The sequence below is a fragment of the Meleagris gallopavo genome, chromosome 6 (genome assembly GCF_905368555.1).
Source record: "Meleagris gallopavo chromosome 6, MGAL_WU_HG_1.1, whole genome shotgun sequence".
NCBI classification, from domain to species: Eukaryota; Metazoa; Chordata; class Aves; order Galliformes; family Phasianidae; genus Meleagris; species Meleagris gallopavo.
In genome coordinates, this window is record NC_139409.1 from 35091121 (window position 1) to 35111687 (window position 20567).

The window sequence follows — 20567 nt, forward strand, 5'->3', positions numbered from 1 at the left end:
TAAAGTCATAAAATCACGTAATTGTAGAATGGCTTGGGTTGGAAAGGACTTCAGGGATCACACATTTCTAATCTCCAAGCTATGAGCAGGGTTGCCACTCACCAGATCAGACTGGCTAGGGACTCATCCAGCCCAGCCCTCAACATGGCCAAAGATGGGGGCATCCACAACTTCTCTGGACAGCCTATTCTGGCACCTCTTCACCTTCTCAGTGAAAAACATCCTCTTGACGTCTAATGTAAATCTTGCCTCCTTCAGTTTAAAACAATTTAAGGTGTGGTATTATGGCCACCAAAGTTATAGGAGTTTGAGAAACACATGAAGGCTTTTCTGCTGATGTCTAGGATGCTGCTAGTTAAATTGTCTGACCATTTTAATATCTCTATAAATTTTTACATTCAAAGCAATATCTAGAACAGTAGAGAACTTTCAATTTTTCTACAAACCATTTTGACATTCTCTGAATGTACAAGGACTTTCTTTCTCACGCAGTACTGTAATCAGTAACGAGTATCTGCTGGCATTTGATTAAGGCATTCTCAATTTGCTTTAGTCTGAGCTTTGGCAAAACAAGCCAAGAACTCCACCTACTTTCCTAATAGTCCCGGCATTTGATTGCAGCATTTTTACATTTAATTCCTGTCAACCTAAGGCTGTATTCGTATTGTCTTGCAAGTACTGTGGCAACTGTTTTTTTTTTTTTTTTTTTTTTTTAATGTAAAGCTTTTTGTTGAGCAAGATTATAATTTGTATGTTTTGACAAAGAAAACTGACAGAAAAATTACTCAGTTACCTATCATCACTGATGAGCTGCAGAACACTTGATAGATTATATTTTTCTAGGGTGTAGGAGATTTAGGTTTTGGATCAATTACTGAAAACTTGTCTAGTGTTTTTAGTGAGTCTTCCTGATGCAAGTAATTGTAACCTCAAGCAGCTTTTTGGGGACCGGAGAAAAGAAAAGAAAATTACTTTTGTTTCGTCAGACAATGAAAATAGCACTAATTATAGAAATGCCAAAGGTTCATCTGTGTTACCTAGACTATTTTTGGTTTGTTTGTTTAAAAAATAAGTTTGTTTTTTAAAAAAAGCTAACATAAATAGGCCTAGTTTTATGTAGAAATGATTAAACTTAAGGCTCTGGAAGGCGTTGTGCTGTTTCTTGTCTGAACTATGTTCTGATGCTCAATTCAAGATAATTTTTAACAGCAGTTTTCTTCCAGTGCCTGATTTTCTTTTACTGATACAATAAATAGTGCATATTATTTTGTTTTTCTTTTAAGGTAACCAAAAATCTGATGTTTGTACTGCTTGTTATGGCTTTATGGTTTTTGATATCAGCATTTTGCATCGTAACAATATATAGCGCACTGGGCATTAAAGAGTTAATGCTCAAGTTCCATGGATCATGGATAGTTCTGGGTACCTGGTTCTCAGAGGAGAACAACAACTATGTACTACATACTCCAGAGGACTTTTTCTGTTTCCATTTTCTGTTCAGAGGGAAAGATAAAACTGTATATCATGAGATGTGCCCTCTTTTTCCTTCTGTTCTTCCCAGCTAGACATCTCACCTCAGCATTAGAGTATAGCCTTTGGTTTCTCGGACACTTTCTCTCATTTTATTTATTAACTTCAATTCTAATTATATTGTATTATCAGAATGCAAGATAACACATTATATCTTATTTTCTCATCAGATTGATGCTGCAGTTTTGTTTTTAGGCCCATGTCCTTACCCTTTTCCCTTTCCTGGGGCATGGGTCCATGGGTACCCCGGGTACCCCCACCCCACTAGCCCCAGAGCCAGGCTGAACCAGCCTGTAAAACACTGAAACTACCTATTTATATCTGTATTACGCACTGCAAGTAAGTCCCAGATGTTTGGACTTCATGGACAATATGATAGGAAAGTTTTTATAGCAGAGGTGAGATGACAGAAGGACCAGCATGATAGAAAGGTGCAGGGAAGCTTCACTAAGGAGGGATCTCCAGGACGTGAGGTCCTCCCCTAGTGGCAGTCAGCCCGTAAATGAGGTCTAAGAGATGTGGAGCCAGGCTCTACCCCTTCTGGTCACGCGGGTGAATTATCTTCACCAGAAGTCCCCGGGCTGGCGGAGTCCTTTCCCCAGGTGCTCAATCAGTAGTTCAGGCCATGACTCAACAGTTCCCATACCGATATGGATACTATTATTTGGATATTCTGTACGTGGAAATGAAAATTTCCACATGGATAAGAACTGTGTATTGTATATGCAAGGCCAGATAGATGAATGTGTGATAGTGACAGAAGCAATCACCACGCACTGATGAATATCAGTGGGTGTAATATATTTTTCACATGGAGGAATTCAGTGACCTTTGCTTCGTGTGCACTCGATGTCAGACACTGTTCTGTCAGACTGTCCCTCTGCTGCCATTTTTCACATGGCTACAAAATGTTGGGAAGGTTGAACCTCTACTGCTATACCATCCATCACTGAAATAATGAGCTAACATAATAAAATAGAAATATTACTTTCAGAGCAGCTCTTGTACAGTTGCATAATGCAGGCTCTTGCTCATCACTGGTGAATGCCTGATACATGTGACTAGGTTAAAAAAAAAAAAAAGTGTTTTGTAGCTGAGAATGTACTCTATCAAATAGTGTTATTGTTCTCTTTGTATCCGATGTAGTTTCCATGGAAATAAGTATGAGACATTACTTTCAGAGTGACTTTCAGTTTTGATCTCAGTCACATTCAAAATATAGTAGTTTGTAAACCTGCTTGAACTCTAATTAAATCTCACTTGTATCTAAATGTGCTGACATAAAACTAAATGCTTTCATATTCTATTTTATTCACTCAGGTATATTTAACAACTGTTAATGGGATCATGTTCTCTTTAGCAGCAGTTTGAATCTGAAATGAGTGTTTGCTTGTTAAGTTCCCTGTGGAGTAACTATGGAATCGAATCAAAGTGTAATAACTCCTTTCACCTGGAATAATAGTGGACTTTTTCCAATTCTATAGTGTCTATGTTAGCCTCTGTTTTGTGAATGTAACTTTCTTCATTGCTAGGGACTTATTTTCCTTTGTTATTTTCCCTTTATGTTTCATAAATAATGTAATATGTAAAATTAGAATGGTAGTTGGCTGTGCTTGGTTGCACAAGTAGTCAGATAGATGTTATCTTCACTCCAAAAGAGGATGACATGCAGAAACCATCTGGAGTTTGATGGAAAAGAACAGTTACAGGAACAGGGAAAGCACAACAATGAGGTTCACAGCAGACACAGCTATGCGATTAAAGTAGAAAACCTTTTTGTCTTTTTTTTCTAAGTAAGATGACAGTAAGATTTATCAAGGGAGTGCTGAGTTTAAATGTTACACGGTGTCATTACAAACAGTCACATAAATTGTGTGCATTAATTATGAGCAGAGAATTGCATAATAACCTTTTCCTTTAATTATCTCAATTCTAAAACACTGTCATGGGATTTTTAACAAACCTGTCCCTCTGGTTTGTGTAGCACATGATAAAAAATGGATCTGTTTCTTAGGTTACAATTTTTGAACATCTGAACAGTCATCGAACAACTGGCAACTCTGTGCCAGCATATGATTGAAAGCGAAGCTAACACAGTTATGGTTCAGCTTCCTTAATTGTCCTTGAATTTATGCTGTGTATCTGGCAGAGATTTCTGGGAACGATATGAGTCTTTCGTTGATCAATGTCCTATCTACTTCAGTCTGTCCTACTTCCAGAGACAATACGTGCATGCAAGCTCCTAATATTCATTCTTGCAAACTGTCATGTGAAAAAGTCATTTCATCTTTATAGAAAATTAATATAAATGAATTGTAGCTGAAACAAATCTGATTTAAAATTGTTCTGAGTACTTGTGGAACATCTATATGGTATTCATCCATCTCTGCAGTCTTTCTGTTAAAGGAAAACTTTAGTTAATTTGTAGTGTCTAAGTAGATTGTCCTTCTTTAACATTTTTAAACGCAGTCTTTATATGTCATACGCAGACTTGAATCTACAACCAAATATTTTTGTCTGAAGCTAATATGTAAATGTTTGGAATAATTTTAACTACTTTCCAGTAATATAGAGCACTTGACAACATTTGAGTTTATGAGAGCTACTCGTGGTTTTGTCAGTCTATTCTGAAAGGGTCCATACGACTCACAATTACATTTTTTCTGGAAAGCTATGGAATTTATCTTTGATGTTTACTTATCTAAAAAAAAAAAAAAAATTAGGAAGTCCTTACGGTAGTATAATATTGTCACCTGACATCAAATCCAACCAACTTAAATAACTTAATATTCATTACGTTATGATAATTCTAATAAAGAGCAGCATGGAATTGAATTTCTTGTTATTATTACAGAAGTGTTGCAAGCTATGTATGAATATATATATGAGAACAGGAAAACTGCTATGTTTGTATCACTCACTGCAGCTGTCTTACTGTTCAAAGATAAGCAAAAGTGCTGGCTTCTAGTCTATACATTTCTGATAAATTCTAGTCTAAATAAAATTTCATTCTTCCTACTCTGAAATTTAAGATCTAGCAATCACCACAGAACATTGAACTAAATTTTTTGTTTATTATTTGCATGAAACTGAAGCCTAATTGATACGTATTTTTACTTTGATTCTTGAATGTTTTCGGTGTTTTTTTTTCAATGTATTATGGTGCTTTATGTGCGTTATCAATAGCAAGTGATATTAAAGATATCAATTATTATATATAATTATATACATAATTATAATAATAATTTATAATATTTACAATTAATAATTATAATAATAATTATATATTAAATATATTAATTATGAAAAGCAAATAAATTACATACAAGAACATTTTAAGGTAAGTATGAGAAATTTTACTTTCTGTATTAAAAAAATGATAATAGTCTCTAAAAATATTACTTAAGAATTCTGTGAAATAAAGATGACTATTGGACAAAAATATGTTGCTTCATTGTTAAATATAATAAGGAATTGCTTTAATAAATGATTTAAATATTTCTTTCAGCTTACTAGTTTATTTGTCAGACATCATTAGTTGCCAGATTTTAACTTCAACCTCAAAAAAAAGAAACAGAACAGGAAATTATCTGTTTGTGTTTTCCTAAAACTAATTATTTTCTGCTATCTGTTATCAAAATGTGGAAGCCTTACCAGATACCTGCTGCGTTTATTAGAAATACTGTTTCTTATTCTAGTCAGCTTTGGTCTTTAAAAAGTAAATTGTTTTCTGTTACAAAAGTTAAACTAGCCAAAACTTTTCTAGGTGTTCTAGATGTAAATGGCAGAAGTTTGGCCATCTTAAGTTTTTCATAAAATAATATACTTCATAATGATATTCAAACACTTTTACACCCACAGAGCATCATTTCTACCCTTCTGCCCTTTCAGTGTTCCCTGTTATGTTTCTTGTATTTCAAAATATAAATGATGATAGCAATTAAAAAACAAAACAAATTAAAACAAAACAAAACAACTCTTTCCATTACAAAAATACATTTTAGACAATAAGAAATTGAAGAGTAAATTAATTTAGCTACATATGTACTTGGGATATAGAATCTGCAGGTCTTACACTGTAATGCTATCATTAAATTGCTGTGCAAGCATATGATTTTATTTATTTTGGCAGTGTGGGGATTTAGTTTTGTGTTGATGGGAGAAGCAGTATGTCAGTGCATGACTGGTAATGATACTTCCTCCCTAGTTAGGTAAATAAAAATGACAAGTAAAGTCAAGTACTGCACTGAACTAGAATGTGTTTTTAAAATATGTTTTTGGTAAAAAAGCAGCATCTATTTTATTTTAATAATCATTTACTGAAAGACTTTAATTAGATTTGAGCAAAAAGTGAGTAACAGACATTGTCTAATGAGCAAATAAATCACTTCACGAACTTAAATATTGACTTAAAAACACTGAACAACATCAGCCTTACTATTTAATTCCCTGAGCTGAATCTGATGGAATTTCATGGATGTAAAACACTTGTTCTGCAAGTCTGAAAAATATTAATTTTTCTGCTATTTTATTTATGCATCCTGTATGTTTCCTCCCCATTCATGAATAATATATCTCTATATGGAGATTGGGCATAGTAATCTGATTTTTTCATTAAAATAGACCTTTTTTTTTTTCTGTTCAAATTTATGTATATTTATGAATTTACACTTAGTTACTAGTATTTCCCCTTAATACACATGCAAATCTATATGCGTATAATTTGAAAATATGAGCAATATCTGTCTCAGGACTAGGCTGTTCTTGGTAGCAATCTCTATTGATATTAATATTAATATTCCTGAAGAAACAGTAGACAAAAAATATTCTTTCCGCCCTCATTGTGAAGTTTAGACAGATTTCTTCTTTCTTTTATTTTTAAGAACTTATTTAGAAAATGGCTCTGTGCTAACTGAAAAATAAGTACAGTGCTACAGCTTTAGATGTAAGTTGAGGAAGAGGGCTTATTGCACAAAAAAGACACTTCCACAAGGTATGGAAATGAATCATCATTCTGCAAAATTTGTATAAAGATTTGAACTGAAATTAGAAACTCCTTTTTTTGGTGATTGATATCCATGTCAAAATATCATTCTTGAATTTATAGTAAGTTAGCTGCATTTTGAATGCCCTTGAACAGTATAAAATGCATTAAGGTTTGACAGAGCTGTGACTCCCTTGTGCCATGTGAGAAAAGAATAATGAAGCTCTGGGAAGATGGGGCTTTTGAACAAAATCTTTCCCCTTCCCCCCCAAAAAAAAAAGTCTAAACAAAAGTCTAAAAAGATTTAATGTAGCCCCATAACATAATATAATGTGAGTGTTGCTAAAATACATTTTTAACATATTTAGCTTTTATTTAAGTTAATCTACCTGTATCTGCTCAGCCTGGGGAAGAATCAGAGTGGAAGCATAATGTAGCACCTTTGAAACTTTATCATCATTCTGCTCAAGTGTTGTTTGGATGTGCTAATACTCATCTTGGTGTTAATTATAAATTATTGCTTAAGGATCTAGTGAGGCTTGATCGTACAAGAGAAAACATCATGTTTGCAGACAAATGGGACTTTTTAATATATTTGTCTATTTGTGTCTTCCTACAAAGCTGAAAGAGGTATTATGTCAAAAGACACCGAATTCAGACTGTAATTCATGTTTTACTTTTATATTCTTCTACAGATAGTAACTTCATCCTTGCAAATGCTCAGGTGGCTAAGGGATTCCCTATTGTTTACTGCTCAGATGGCTTCTGTGATCTTGCTGGATTTGCACGAACTGAAGTCATGCAGAAGAGCTGCAGCTGTAAATTTTTACTTGGTGCTGAAACAAACGAGCAGATGATCCTTCAGATTGAGAAATCCTTGGAAGAAAAGGTAGAATTCAAAGGAGAAATCATGTTCTATAAAAAGAATGGTAAGTTTTTCTTTCCTGTCCCAAAAAAAATGAAACTTAGTATTAACCTGTATAAATATGTATTACACATCTCTATTTAGATATTTTGAATGTCCATAATCAGGAACGGGAAGAGATATGAGTGCATTTGGGTACATGTGTCATTGTATTATTAATATTATTGATTTTATGTACCAGTGTATCAACTGATATGTCAGCTGTCTGACAAGTAATTAAGATGTGCAGAAGAATAAATTCAGTGCCCTGTACTGTATTGTGAGACACTGCATATCAGCACTCAGTATGATACTGTGTTTTCTTACATCGAAATCCTCATACCTTTCTGCTGAAACCCTAATTCAAAAATTAACATTCACCACAATGTAGGCAGTATGTAAATATTTCAGTCCAATAAGTAAAATGCTCAGAAATTGAATGATCCAAATGATGAATACAATAACAACTTTTATAAAAAACAGGTAAGTACTATATGTAGAGTTAAATTTATGTGTGTACGTATTGCCACATAAAAGATTCTGAGCCTTGAGCAACTCCACAAACTTCAGTAAATTTTGAGATGCAGTGCCAAAGCTTTCACTCCTGTAATAGGGCATTTATTAGAATGCTTTGCATAGTAATGGATGGAGTGAGCCTTGGAAGAAAGCACCTCATGTTGTACATTCATTAGCTTGCTTCGTCATAATTTCTTTCAATGTACCTATTCTGTAAGTGTTGTAAGTGTCATTATTCATATGATCTTTGAACTGTGCTGCTGGCCACAGATGACTTTAAGTGTGAGATACTGATAGGATTGTAACCACCCCAATGGTGTAGGAGTTTTCTTGTGCACTTGATGATCCACAGGCTTAATAAATCCACTGATCCTCACTGAGTATCATCTTATGTTCTATTATGAGGCTAGAATTTCTAGAGATATGTTTAGGCCTTGTATTTTCCTCTTAGATCCTGTTTATGTCTTTGCTAATGATACAATACGCCCTCAAATATTGTTATTATAATATTAAATACTTTTAATTGTTCTTTTCTAATAGTAATAGATATATAGTATCAAGAAGGTAGGCAGTGATTTAGAGTGTTACTAGAAAGCAGCCTCTTACCCTGACTAATACAAAAGATGTAATTGTTGCTTAGTTGGTTTGTGTTCATGTCCATGTTCATGTATTTTTCACACTGTAAAAGTTATTTTGAAGATGCCTTCTTTGTTGTTTTTTGTTTGTTTTGTTCAATAGAGGGAGAGACTCATATCTCCTAGAATTCAATAGTTTATGTTTTTCAGGAAGATTACTGTAAAAAAAAGTTTCTAATCTGTACATCATGTCTGAATTTAGGAAAAAAAGATCTTATTCCAGAAACATAAGGGCAGATATTGTTTTATAATGATGGCTGGGCACATTGAGAAGATATTTCAATGAATGTATACAAAAGAAGCATAGCTAACGTATTCATTTCACTGGCTTGTTTATGCAGGAAAATTGTGATTCCTTTGCACTGCAAGAGATGCTTGAAACATTTAATAGGTATGATTAATACAGGTACTAATAAATTTCAGGTCAATTTGCTTAGCAATTAAGCTTCTGAAACATAGATAAATAGGATAAAAGAAATCCCACAATCCATTCTAGTTACATCCTTGTATATAATTTGTCTGGAAGCCATTCTGAGACTTACTGTGATTATGAATAAATTTCCGTGAGCTCCTATTGTATTTTTTTTTCTCATGAATTTCTATGCTATTGGAAGCCGAAATTAGTAGGTATTAAAATAACATGAGACTATTCTTGAATAAAAGCAATATCTCAAATATCTCAAAAATATTCCTTTCTTTTTCAACAGAGCTTCATAGTGCAGACATTGAATTTGGTAAATCATACCAAGTTTTAGCTGAATTATTTGAGTTTTTTCATAATAGAAATTGAAACTCTGAAGCAGTTAGATTTATTTGATATTGATAGGGAGAAAAAAAAATACATACATGTCTGTTAACAATATTTTAAGACATAAGTGCTTTGAGACTAAAGACCCCACAATGAATGGATATTCTTTAGTCTTACCACATACTGAAAATAATTTTTAAAGGGGTTAGTGCCCAGTGTAATACCAGGAGCAAATATCAAGGGGAAGCAAGAAAATAGTAATGTCTGAATGCCATAGAGTAGCATGTCAGTGTTCTGTTATGAGTTTGGGGTATCATTGTGAAGCTAGGTGTCTGACTTTAGTCCACTGTTCAGTTACAACCCTATTCTCTAGGCCTAGCTACAAGATCGAATAAATACTGTCAGGGATAACAACAGATTTGGAGACAATTCTGAGCTCATTGAATTGACTGAAACATCCCTGAGTGTATGCCTTTTAAACTTAATAATGAGCACAATATGAGGATAAGAAAGTATTATGAGAAAATAGCATGTATGTACGAAAGAGCTTATTCCTGTTTTTCTTCTGGATTTGATCTAAAATGTAGACACTAGAACTTTAGGTGTGCATATAATTGCGTGGGAAAGAAATGAAAATTTTCAAAGTTGAATGTGTGTTGATTGTTTTTTAATAACCACAGTTTTCAACATTTTCAGTTTGATTTCAACTCAATTTAAAACTGATTTAGTTTTTATCATTAAATTGTGTTGTTCATTCTAAACATGTAGTGACTCATGTTTGGGACTTAAAGATCTAACTAGTTTTCAACTGAATTTAATAAGTTTAAGTATAGAACCTCTAACGGTTATTTATCTCTAGGAACTGCAATAGCACTTCTGCTCAGAAATTGTTAGGAAAATGAGTGCTTGTGCCTATAGCAACTATAGCATTCCACATGCAGTTTCATAGGAGTTTCAGACTGTGGTGAGCAAAACTAGCATGTAAGAAGTTGGGTGGGGAACTGAGTAAGGTGGGGGAAGAAATATAACTTTTTATTGTCTTGATCATTTGGTTTGGGTTCATAACAGGAAGGTGATCTTCACTCATTGTACTCTCACCTAATTAGAAAACAATTCTCCTTGAACTGTGACTTTTCTCTCTGTGTTCTTCTTTTGTCATTCTGGCAAATCTTCATAAAGGCATAAAATGGCTGTACCTTCCCATGCTGACTAGTTTCTGCCTAGTAGAACAGAGCAGTGTTAGAACTGTTGACAACAGCTTCAGACAGAGATGTCTTTTGGAAATTCCACTCAACACATAACTTTTGTTGTAGTTTTAAAATACATTTCAGTTTTTTATTCAGTTTCTAATTTTTACATTTTAGTTACAGTGCTTTCAGCAACAAACATAACTATTTTATAACAGTAACTATTAAAGACAAGAAATTCAGATTGTTGCCTTCTTCTGAAATTTTTAAATGATTATATATTTGGAGTCATTTTTTTTAATATAATTATCTCTTACTATTTCTACACTTACTTCAAATCATCTGCAACAAATTGAGTTGTCAATTATGACAACAGAAATGCAAAGTAACTTCTTTAAACTCTAGTAGCTTCATGCATCTCCATTCTAGAATAATCTGAAAGCAGATGGACACTTCACTAAAGAACTACATTTAAACAATCTCTTCTTTTTCCCCCTGGCAGATCACTGACAAATTTATCAACAGCAAGTACATATAGTTAAATAAGGTCTTCATGATTCCCCAAACTGAAGTACGAACAAGAAGCAGATTGGATTCTTTCAATTTCTGTTACAGCCTAAGGGGATGCTACAACAAGCCTTATAATCACTGGCTTAATCCAGTTTAAGCTGTCCTTCCTCAGCTGCTGAGAACATCATATTTTGGTTCCATTTTAACCCGTCAATCTAATTTCCTACCTCAGAATCAGTCTATAGCCTTTTAAAAGATGTCTGTTCTTAAACACACTTTCTTGTGACTCTTGTAGTAATCCTACAATCTTCTTTCATAGAAAAGAAATTTGGTCTTGTGAATATGTAATTTGTGTGAAGCACTATGTAATCAGCAACGTCTACTTTTGATTTATGGACTTCTGAGAGGTTGTAGTGTGGTGTCCGATGTGTCTGTGCCCTGCTAGTCAGCAACAGGGCTGGTGTTTCTGGATAACATCCCTTCTGTAATAGGAATGGAGCAAGTAGGTGTTGCTGGAATCACCATTACAAGTTGCCTTAGGACCTGACAGCATGATGAGTTGCGTTCATCACAGAGACTCATAGGACACGGTGTTGTCTCCTACCTGTAAACTCATTTAAGCACTTTCTGAGATATGTCAGGCTTTGTAGCTTCTATCTTCTGAGGGTTTGGCAAATCAGTCATAAAATCAAAAAGATGCAAAGCTATTCTCAATTATTTAATTCCAAGACTCAGTGCAATTAAACCAGGATATTTTATATTTTCTTATTAGTGTTTGAAAGGTTCTGTGCTCTTGTCTAAAAGAGAGCTCTGAACTAAAATATGATTTCAGATGAGTGGAATAGGAATGTAGAAAGAGCAAAAGCCTCACTGAGTTACTGGATACCATTGGGCAAAAGTCGTTCGAAGTCAAGGGAGTAACGGCATTCTCAGATGAGCAGCAATCATATTCACAGGCAAAAGCCTTAATACAAAACATCATCTATAGCCTCTGCTATGCTTGACTGTACTTGAATAAGATGGTTATAGGAAGTCAAAGACTCCATACAGTAATTGTGTTTGTTATGTGATCTACGTAAAGCAAATAAAGATTTTTTGGGGGGTAGTATGAGCATGATTTTATTTAAAAATAAAGAAAATGAATACATTTTAAAGAAATTTAAGGAAAATGAGTTTTTCTTGAATTTTTTTTTTTAAATACTTTTATTTTGTACAAAAAGCATTGTGCTCAGAAATGGTATCCTTTTTTTTTTCATCAAGAAGTTTAAAGGTCTAAATTTAATTATTGTCTGAAAATAACCTGTTTTCAGACAGGATACTTTATCACTGTGAAGCATAGGATTTGAACAGTATAATTTTAATATGAACTAAGTTTCTGCTTTCGCAGTCTCTCAAATTGTTTTTGGGAAACATAAATCCCAGCAGATAGAGAAAAGGCATTTATTAGACATCTTTGGTTGAAGAAAATTAAAACTTTCTGTGTAGAAACATCAGTTTTCTACTGATGTCTTGTTGCTAACGTACAGGAAGTCCCTTGAAAGTTGTTTGCGGGAGAATTCCTAGCAAAGTGACCTCAGCACTGCTCTACTTTAGAATGTGGCCTAAAAATAAGCAAGTTAAAATCTTTTGTGGTTGATTTGCTCACATCATCTAAAATATAATACGAAGTACAGGACAGGTGGGGGAAAATGAAAAAGGCAAGCAACACTGAGAAATGAATCTGATGGTAGTATCTACCAGCAATCACATAACCCTTAATCAATAGCTTGTACCTTTATATAAGCATCTTTTTTCTTTTTTTTCTTCCTCCTTTCCATGTATCTCAATAATAAAGTGGTAGGAAATATCAGTGATTTTAGGGAAACCTGTCTTTTAAAAAGTGTACTTGTGCATAGAAACCACGTACTTATTTTCCTGTTTTCAAAGAACAGAATTTTAGCTCCTTTTCTCTGCTAACATTTCATATAGCCTTGAAGTATGTGGACTTTACAGAGAATTTCAGCTTTGCTGTGAGAGCAGCAGAAGGGGAGGATGGGGCAGGTGTCAGTACTCTGGCACATACTGCAGAGAATTGGGTGACACCATCATTGAAAGTCTGTGAGGAGACAAAACCAAGGAATGAGCTTCAGTTAGAAGGAAAAAAAAAAAAAAAAAAAGGAGGGAGGGGCAGTAAAATCCCATGTGTTATCTGGAACATCCGAGACGTTTTGCTGTAATTTAAAAAGACTTCAACAAAACCGCTGCTGTTCAGTAACTGACAATGCTAAGACTTTGTTCCAGTGGCACTTGTCATGACATGGCTAATCGTTTTTTTTCAATAGCAGTATGATTTATTGAAAGCATACTTATGATCCAAGAAAAGATTTATTCTTCCAGAAGCATGTTGATAAGTAAATAAATCTACGTAAGAGTTTCCTGATGCTTATTGCATTGTTACAAAGTGATAAGCCTCTTATTGCTTACACATTCTTACAGATTATTGTTTCCACACAGGCACTTTGGGCTTCCAGATCTGAATGGTTATGCTGTATGCACTTTTTATTTTTATTCTGTTAAGATATAGTTCATTATGCCACCTTTTACACATACATTTTAAGAAGAAATTTAAGTATTTATCTTGTTGCAGGATCCTGGATTCAAACAACTTGCTCTTCAAATTTTCTCATATTTTAAATCAGATTCAGCAAAACTTGGCTTCTGTTCCCAAGCTTTGAAATGAGTTAGGCTGTTGTTTGATTAAGGAAAAAAGTACTATCTCTCCTTATGTCTCCTGCCTCCCATGTGCTGACATTTTCCTCATTTTTTTTTTATGATCTTCAAAATCTTTTATTGGATCATGCTGCAGAATGTAATTGCTACGTCTTCCGTTTAGAATTTCATTGAATTCTTGCAGCAGCTTTACATTTTTTTTGTTCTTGTTTTGTTTTGTTTTGTTTTGTTTTGGAATAATTGCAAGTGGCTCATGGTTAGCACTGTCTATTGAACTCCATTACTGCTTTGGCTTGGGGAATTGCAGAAGCAGTGTGATTTTATAGAGCAGTTAAGAAAAGGTTAAAGTCTACACTTTCCAAATTGCAGGGCTGTTGTAAAACTTCTCAATGTGCAAGCATAGATTCTGATTACAGCATGTGCTCACATAGATTCAAATAGTGAACTGGGAAGATTAATCCTCTCTACAGCATTATATAATTCTACAATGTGTATTTCAAAGCCCTTCTGCACAAACCCCTAAAATTGGCAGGAGGGTATTATTAATCCAGATCTGTGACACAACTCTTTAGCAGGTCCCAGTCTTGTCCCCCTCCTTCTAGATAGGTACTTGTGGGAACAAAGTCAAGAGCAGATTAAAATTCTTGAATTATAGTCTCAGCAGAAAATCCTCAAACATGATTGAAACTGTCAATGAATATTTACAGGATAAAAATAAAAAAAACCATCAGTGTGCCCCCATGGTCAAGAAGGCCAAAGGTATCCACTGGAACAGGTTGCCAAAGGAGGTTGTGGATGCCCTGTCCCTAGATGCTTTAAAGGCCAGGCTGGATGTGACTCTGGGCAGCCTAGTCTAGTGGTTGGCAACCCTGAACATAGCAGGAGGATTGAAACTAGATGATCTTTGAGGTTCTTTTCAACCTAGGCCATTCTATTATTCTGTGATACTGGAGTCCATAAACATACACTCCTCAATAGGCTAAAAGAAATAATATTTACTACTGTGATTAACTCTACATTTTGAACAATGAACTCTTAAAATCCAAAAGGAATAAGCACCGTGGGTCATAAACACAGTTCTAACAATAGATTTCAAAAAAACAATAATCAAGGGAAAGTAGACTTTCCTCGTTTACGGATTGTACAACTCAAAACAATGAAAAAAACCAGGTATTATCTGAAGAGAGTAAAGACTAGAATCCTCAGGAAGGATTGAGCATGACATTTTCTGAAACAGTCCATTGAAAAAAAATTGAAGAAACCCTATATTGTTTGGATTTTTTTTTTCAGAGTACACTGGCTAAATATATTGTATGACTAGACTTATAACTATTACCAAATAAGGTAGCAAGAATATTTTAAGGCAAGACTTTAACACTTTATCGATTGGATAATTAAGTATATAACTGCATTTCCTTTCTTCAATTGTATAAACTACTTTTCCTAGGAGTTAGCTGACAAAATAAAATACTTTGTAGTATTACAGGTATAACAGAGTAATGATCAGCGGCAGGAAAATAAGTTGCAGATTGCTCGTATTTATGCTAGTATTACTGATGCCTTTTGCACATTTCCTTGACTTCACCAAGTTTTTAGATAATCCTGTGTATTTTGCTAATTGTTATAAATGTAATCTGGTAAATGTATTACATCAGGGAAGTACTTCTTAAATGCATTTTTCTTTTCTAATCTGGATAGAGATGGGGAAAGGAAATTAGAGCAGACAAAAAGTAAGTAGCACACATAAGGATAATGAATGTCACACGGGTTTAATGGGCACTGCTTAGTTTCTCTGCTTTTGCTCAGTGAAATTGCAAATGTAACTAGAGGATTTTGAAACAAAGAATTTCTTTAAGTAGGAAAGGTTGTAGAAAGTAGATATAATAGGAGAGGTAGGAAAGCTGAGTAAACAAAGCCAAATGTAGTTCATAAATTAGCATAAAATGTGTACAGCAGACTGCACTGGGGGCTGCATATAAATAAATAAGTAAATAACATTTAGAGAACATCAAGATTGGAAAAGTCATGTACTCAGACTAGGAGCCGACAAGACAAAGATACTATCCATATAAATAAATTCAGAATTTGGGGTAGTGAAGTAAGTCTTTCTGTGCCTAAAACAGTAAGTTTGCAGCAATGCAAAGACTGGAGGTTTCTCTGCTGTACAGTGTCTTCTTGGAAAATGAACATTCTTTCCCTTTCCTCCTCATGGGAATAATGGCAGAAGAATTATACATGCTGAGAAATATGACATGAATAACTGAGTTCCCTGGCAATAGTGGGAATGGGCACTCAAAGAGGGAGGAGAAAACATGGGGAAAGGATTTTCATATTTTCTCATGAGACTTGATAAATTTAAGAGACTTCATATGTATTCTATCACCTACACAGTTGTGCAGGGATATCTTTAATGGAAGTTTCTAAATCACTAAGGAGCTCTACACAATTAATTGTTATATATTTATTCATATGGAACCATATATATATATTTTACCTTGTTTTTAAAGTATTTTACCAATTACATTCCATCTATGAAGCTCTTGGGATTTCTCAGCATTCTCGTTTGAGACTTTTTAAATTGACTCTTAAAACTTTCAAGGAGAGCTTCTTGGCCATGTGTTCTTGAGCTTTTTTCTACTGCCATGAAAGTGTTATTAAAAACCATCAGTGACTATATATGTCAGTTATCTGATATCCCATATGTCTTCTTGTTAGTTTTCTTGCAACATTGTCAGACCAAAGACTGTCACCAGGATATCGTACATAAGCTGTCATCAACAGTAGCATAATTCAAGGAAAAATTAATAGATTTTTTTTTTTAGTACTTGCATGCCATTTCAGAAAAAAAAAAATATGGAGAATAATGAAATGCTTATTTGCTTAAAGTAGCAAAACCTTCTATTAACTGTGTTAATTGATTAGTGTCAAAGTTTTGGTACTGAAAAGAGAGAAAGTGCTCTAATTACAGCTCTGCTTTCTCTTTCATCTACATTCCCTTTCTTTTTAGTTCAATCACTTTTTTTATAAGAATTGTTTCCTTCTTTTCTCTCTTCAACAAAATTTTGACACCTTGTCAAAACGACAAAACATTCAAAACAAAATGTCATCAGCGATGCTGGAATATTTGGATGAACTAACCAAAGAGCCACCTTAGTTTCCCCATAGAAAGTCTATGGCATTCTGCTGTCAGTTGTGGAGTGACAGCCACCTTCTGTGGTGGAAAAGGGAAAATGGTCCTGCTAAAAACTTCTCCAGTAAAATAAAATTAAAATTAAGCATCAGCTTTATTTTGCTAACAATTAGTAATTCTGGAAATGAAAGGAGACTGTATTGTAAAGCTGAATATTTAGCACCAATCCTATTGTCAAGGTATTGCAGTTATATATGTGAAAACAATTTTATCTTTGTCTTTTAAATAGCAAACCCTGGAAAAGGGGACATGGTGGGTTTTTTTTTGTTTGTTTGTTCATTTTGTTTTTTGTTCTTGTTTTGTCTTCCTTTTGTTTTCTTTAGCATTCTCTTAAGGGCTAGATTCACATGTCTTTGAAGTCAAGTTCTGCAGTGCATTTTATTGCAGTTCACTTCTGTCCTCTTAGGCATATGTAATTACGATATTTTTTAAATGAAGAACGATTGCTTTCTGCCACAAGACTTTTGTATCCAATATGCAAGATATTTACACCTTCTTTTTTCTTCAAGTATTTGATTTCTGTAAAACATTGATTTTACTGGTCTAGTAAGTTACATATAGGTGTACAACTTCATAAAAGGGCTCTGCCCTTTGGTTTGTCATCTCACTACAGGCAACTTCATAAAAGGGCTCTGCCCTTTGGTTTATCATCTCACTACAGATGGAGTTTTATGTCACAGGAACTTGTTCATTTGTTATTTACTGCCCTTGACTGATAGATGGGCAGCACAACCTGGCCCAGTGTCTGTCTGGAGAGCGAAGCAAAGCAAGCAAAGTCCTGTCAAAGAGAAAATCTGGAATTTGGTATAACCACTGATTTTTTGATGCACTCCAAAAAAAAAGAAAAAAGAAAAAAAAAATCCATAAGCTACTTTTCCTGTACCATATTACTGCCAGGCTCTCTGAAGTGTAAGGAGAAGATAGTTTTGCATCAGTATCACTCGTTCTAAGTAATTCATATTCATGTATGTCTGAGAAGGTCCTTACTGCAGAAAAACAGTTAAAATATTGATAAAGCTGAGGAGATGGGTGCAAAACTTAATTATTCCATTAAAGACTTTAATTAACTGACCATCAATAATAATACCAATATTTCTAATATCATAATATTTCTACACTACATTACCACTGCAATCCTCATCAAAGCATTTTATTCTGAGTTTTGCAATGGGCTTTGTCTGAGATGGGCATGGCTTAAGATTGTGTGAGTATTGTTGCATGCTGAGCACGCATAGCTAATGAATAAGGCTAAATGTCTGAGTTGGTTGCTTGGTTTAGGCAGTCCTCATTTTCTAGTGAGAGGGATACTTGGATTTAAAGATTATTAGCACTCTAATGGCAAGGTTTATTATGAAATCTTCCTCTTAAATTCCTTGCACTGTTGAACTTTGTTTTTATTTCAGTCTGAGGAGACTTCTAGCTGTCAGAGTGAGGAAAGGTAGAAAAGGAGAGTGAGAGAGTGACCATAAAGCACTCTGTTTTTATGTATATGTAAAAGGTGGAGTATAGCTAAATTGCTTTGTGATAAGATTATGCTTCATTTGGTCTCTTTTCTCCTTTCCTGTGATGTACTTATATAAGCCTTGAGGATATTAAAATATATTTTAAACCATAGTTCATAATGCAAGAGAAAGATTAGACTCTTCTTCACAGAGTGGTGGCTCGGAGCAATAAAAGTCTGTGTATAAATAAACCTCCAAAAGAAATGTCTTTGACAGGCTATTCTTGGCAATACAGAAAACCTTTGTGTGCACAATCAGAAGCAGGTCTCACAGATGAATGCAATCAAAAGAATAGTAATAAAATAGGGCCCTATTTTTTCAGTGAGTAGATAGCTCTTTTGTCTTATAGCATTATACGATGTTGACTTTCAGTAAAAGCTGTATAATGGATTGCATTGGATCTGTATATTTTTCTAAGAACACTCATCTATAGTGAAAGGTGGCACATTTCGGTTCTTAATAGAGTGTAAGTACATACTGATCTAGTCCTGACCTAAACTAGGTCATCTCCTCTAGTCTGGAAGAATATTTCACATTAATTTGCTTTCTTCAGAGTACTGGCAGAAAGCCTAAAAAGTTCATCTTCGAAATTCTGAAAGTATTATCAAGACAGGCAGCTTTACCATGCTAGACACTAACCTGGAACTATTTGTGAGTCAATAAGTATGTGCACACATCAGATATGTGTTTTCTTTAGTTGTGTACACCATTTCTCAAGCATATTTGTTTTGCTTAATCAGAATGTTTTCGAGAGCATTTACAGAGGAGGGGAATAAAGGCAGATAATGATATATGATTGAAGAGATGCAAATTGATGTTAAGCGATGACATGATATGGACCAATTTCAGTGAGCATTGTTCACTAACAAAGAATTCTAAGACACGTTAATTACATTTAAAAACAAAAAAAAAGCACGTGCATTACAATATATAACACGGCAAGTATTTGTCTTTATTTTTATTCATTGCTAAGTCACAGTTATAAATAATTCCTTAAATACACAAATCTATGATTTCAGTTAACATTACCAGATGTGCTTTTTAGCATAACTGAGTAAGGTTTGTATGGGTGTGGCTGAATTCTCTAGCTTTCTGCATTAATGATTAATCTATGTGTATGTGTTGAAAAGACAGAAAAGAATAAGATATACTTCTACTCTTGGAGATTATAACAGATATTTAAAAGAACATTGCTATTATCAGTATTGTTTAGAAGCGAGATTGGAGTGGCTTCTTGTTCAACTGAAAGTACTGCTAGAGTGAGTGCAGAATGTAATTTTACAAGAAAGGACTTAATCACTTTAGGAGTTATAACAACATGCTGTAGATACTTACTATTCTGTTTTTAAGCAAGAAAGTAAATTTGCTTAATGCTTTTTGTATATACCACCCAGATTGATAAGGTGCTTTCTCTATGAAAGGAAAAGAACTAAGTGAAGTTTTGATATAGAAACAATGTCTACACAAAAATTGATTAAGTATGGAAAATTAGAAGGAAAGCGTGGAAATACCTTGTTTCTGATGTCCAGCGTCATTTAAAAGAGCTTCTTTGATTGCTCTGTCTTTACTGTCTCCTAATGAATATCCTTACACCCAATATAAAGCGAGTCTGGTTTTCCCCATATATATACATATATTTTTTTTAAATCTTTACCAAATCTTCTTTCCTCCTGTATCCAATTCTACCTGTCTCTGCTTTAACGTGGAAACTTAGTGAAAAATTCTCCCTACATTCAAACAATATTTGATGACTTAACCAATACCCTCAAAAACTACTTCTTGGGAAGTTTAACCAGGCTTTAGAGGACCAAATGTATATTTTTTGATGCATACTTCCAGATTTTCAGTTGTGGAAGTCTTTCAAAAGGAATGCTACTCTTTCACCTCCCATGCTTACCTACAGTCTTCAATAGACAGTGAAATTCTGGTTGAAAATTTAAGTTAGAAAGATGAATTGTGATCTTCCTGTGCCCAGTTCACTTTCAACATTCAGAGTTTGAAAGAGGAAGGATAGAGTTTGGAGCAAAAAACCTAAGGATACCTCCTTCTTTGTAAGGACACCTACAATTTTCAGTTGATCTTTTGGTAGTAGACAGTAGTGGTAGCACTGGTTCAGGGTACTTTACATTTTTTCTTTTCTGCGTACACTTTT

The 20567-nt window shown here is 34.1% G+C and overlaps 1 protein-coding gene across 1 annotated transcript in view; it reads left to right on the forward strand.

Annotated features, from left to right (window-relative positions):
• The window catches only part of KCNH8 (potassium voltage-gated channel subfamily H member 8), a 160245-nt gene that overhangs the window by 49517 nt on the left and 90161 nt on the right, over positions 1–20567 (forward strand). The window contains exon 2 of the mRNA XM_085226327.1: positions 7210–7443. Coding sequence (XP_085082453.1) covers positions 7210–7443 — 234 coding nt within the window. The remainder of the gene's footprint in view (positions 1–7209; positions 7444–20567) is intronic.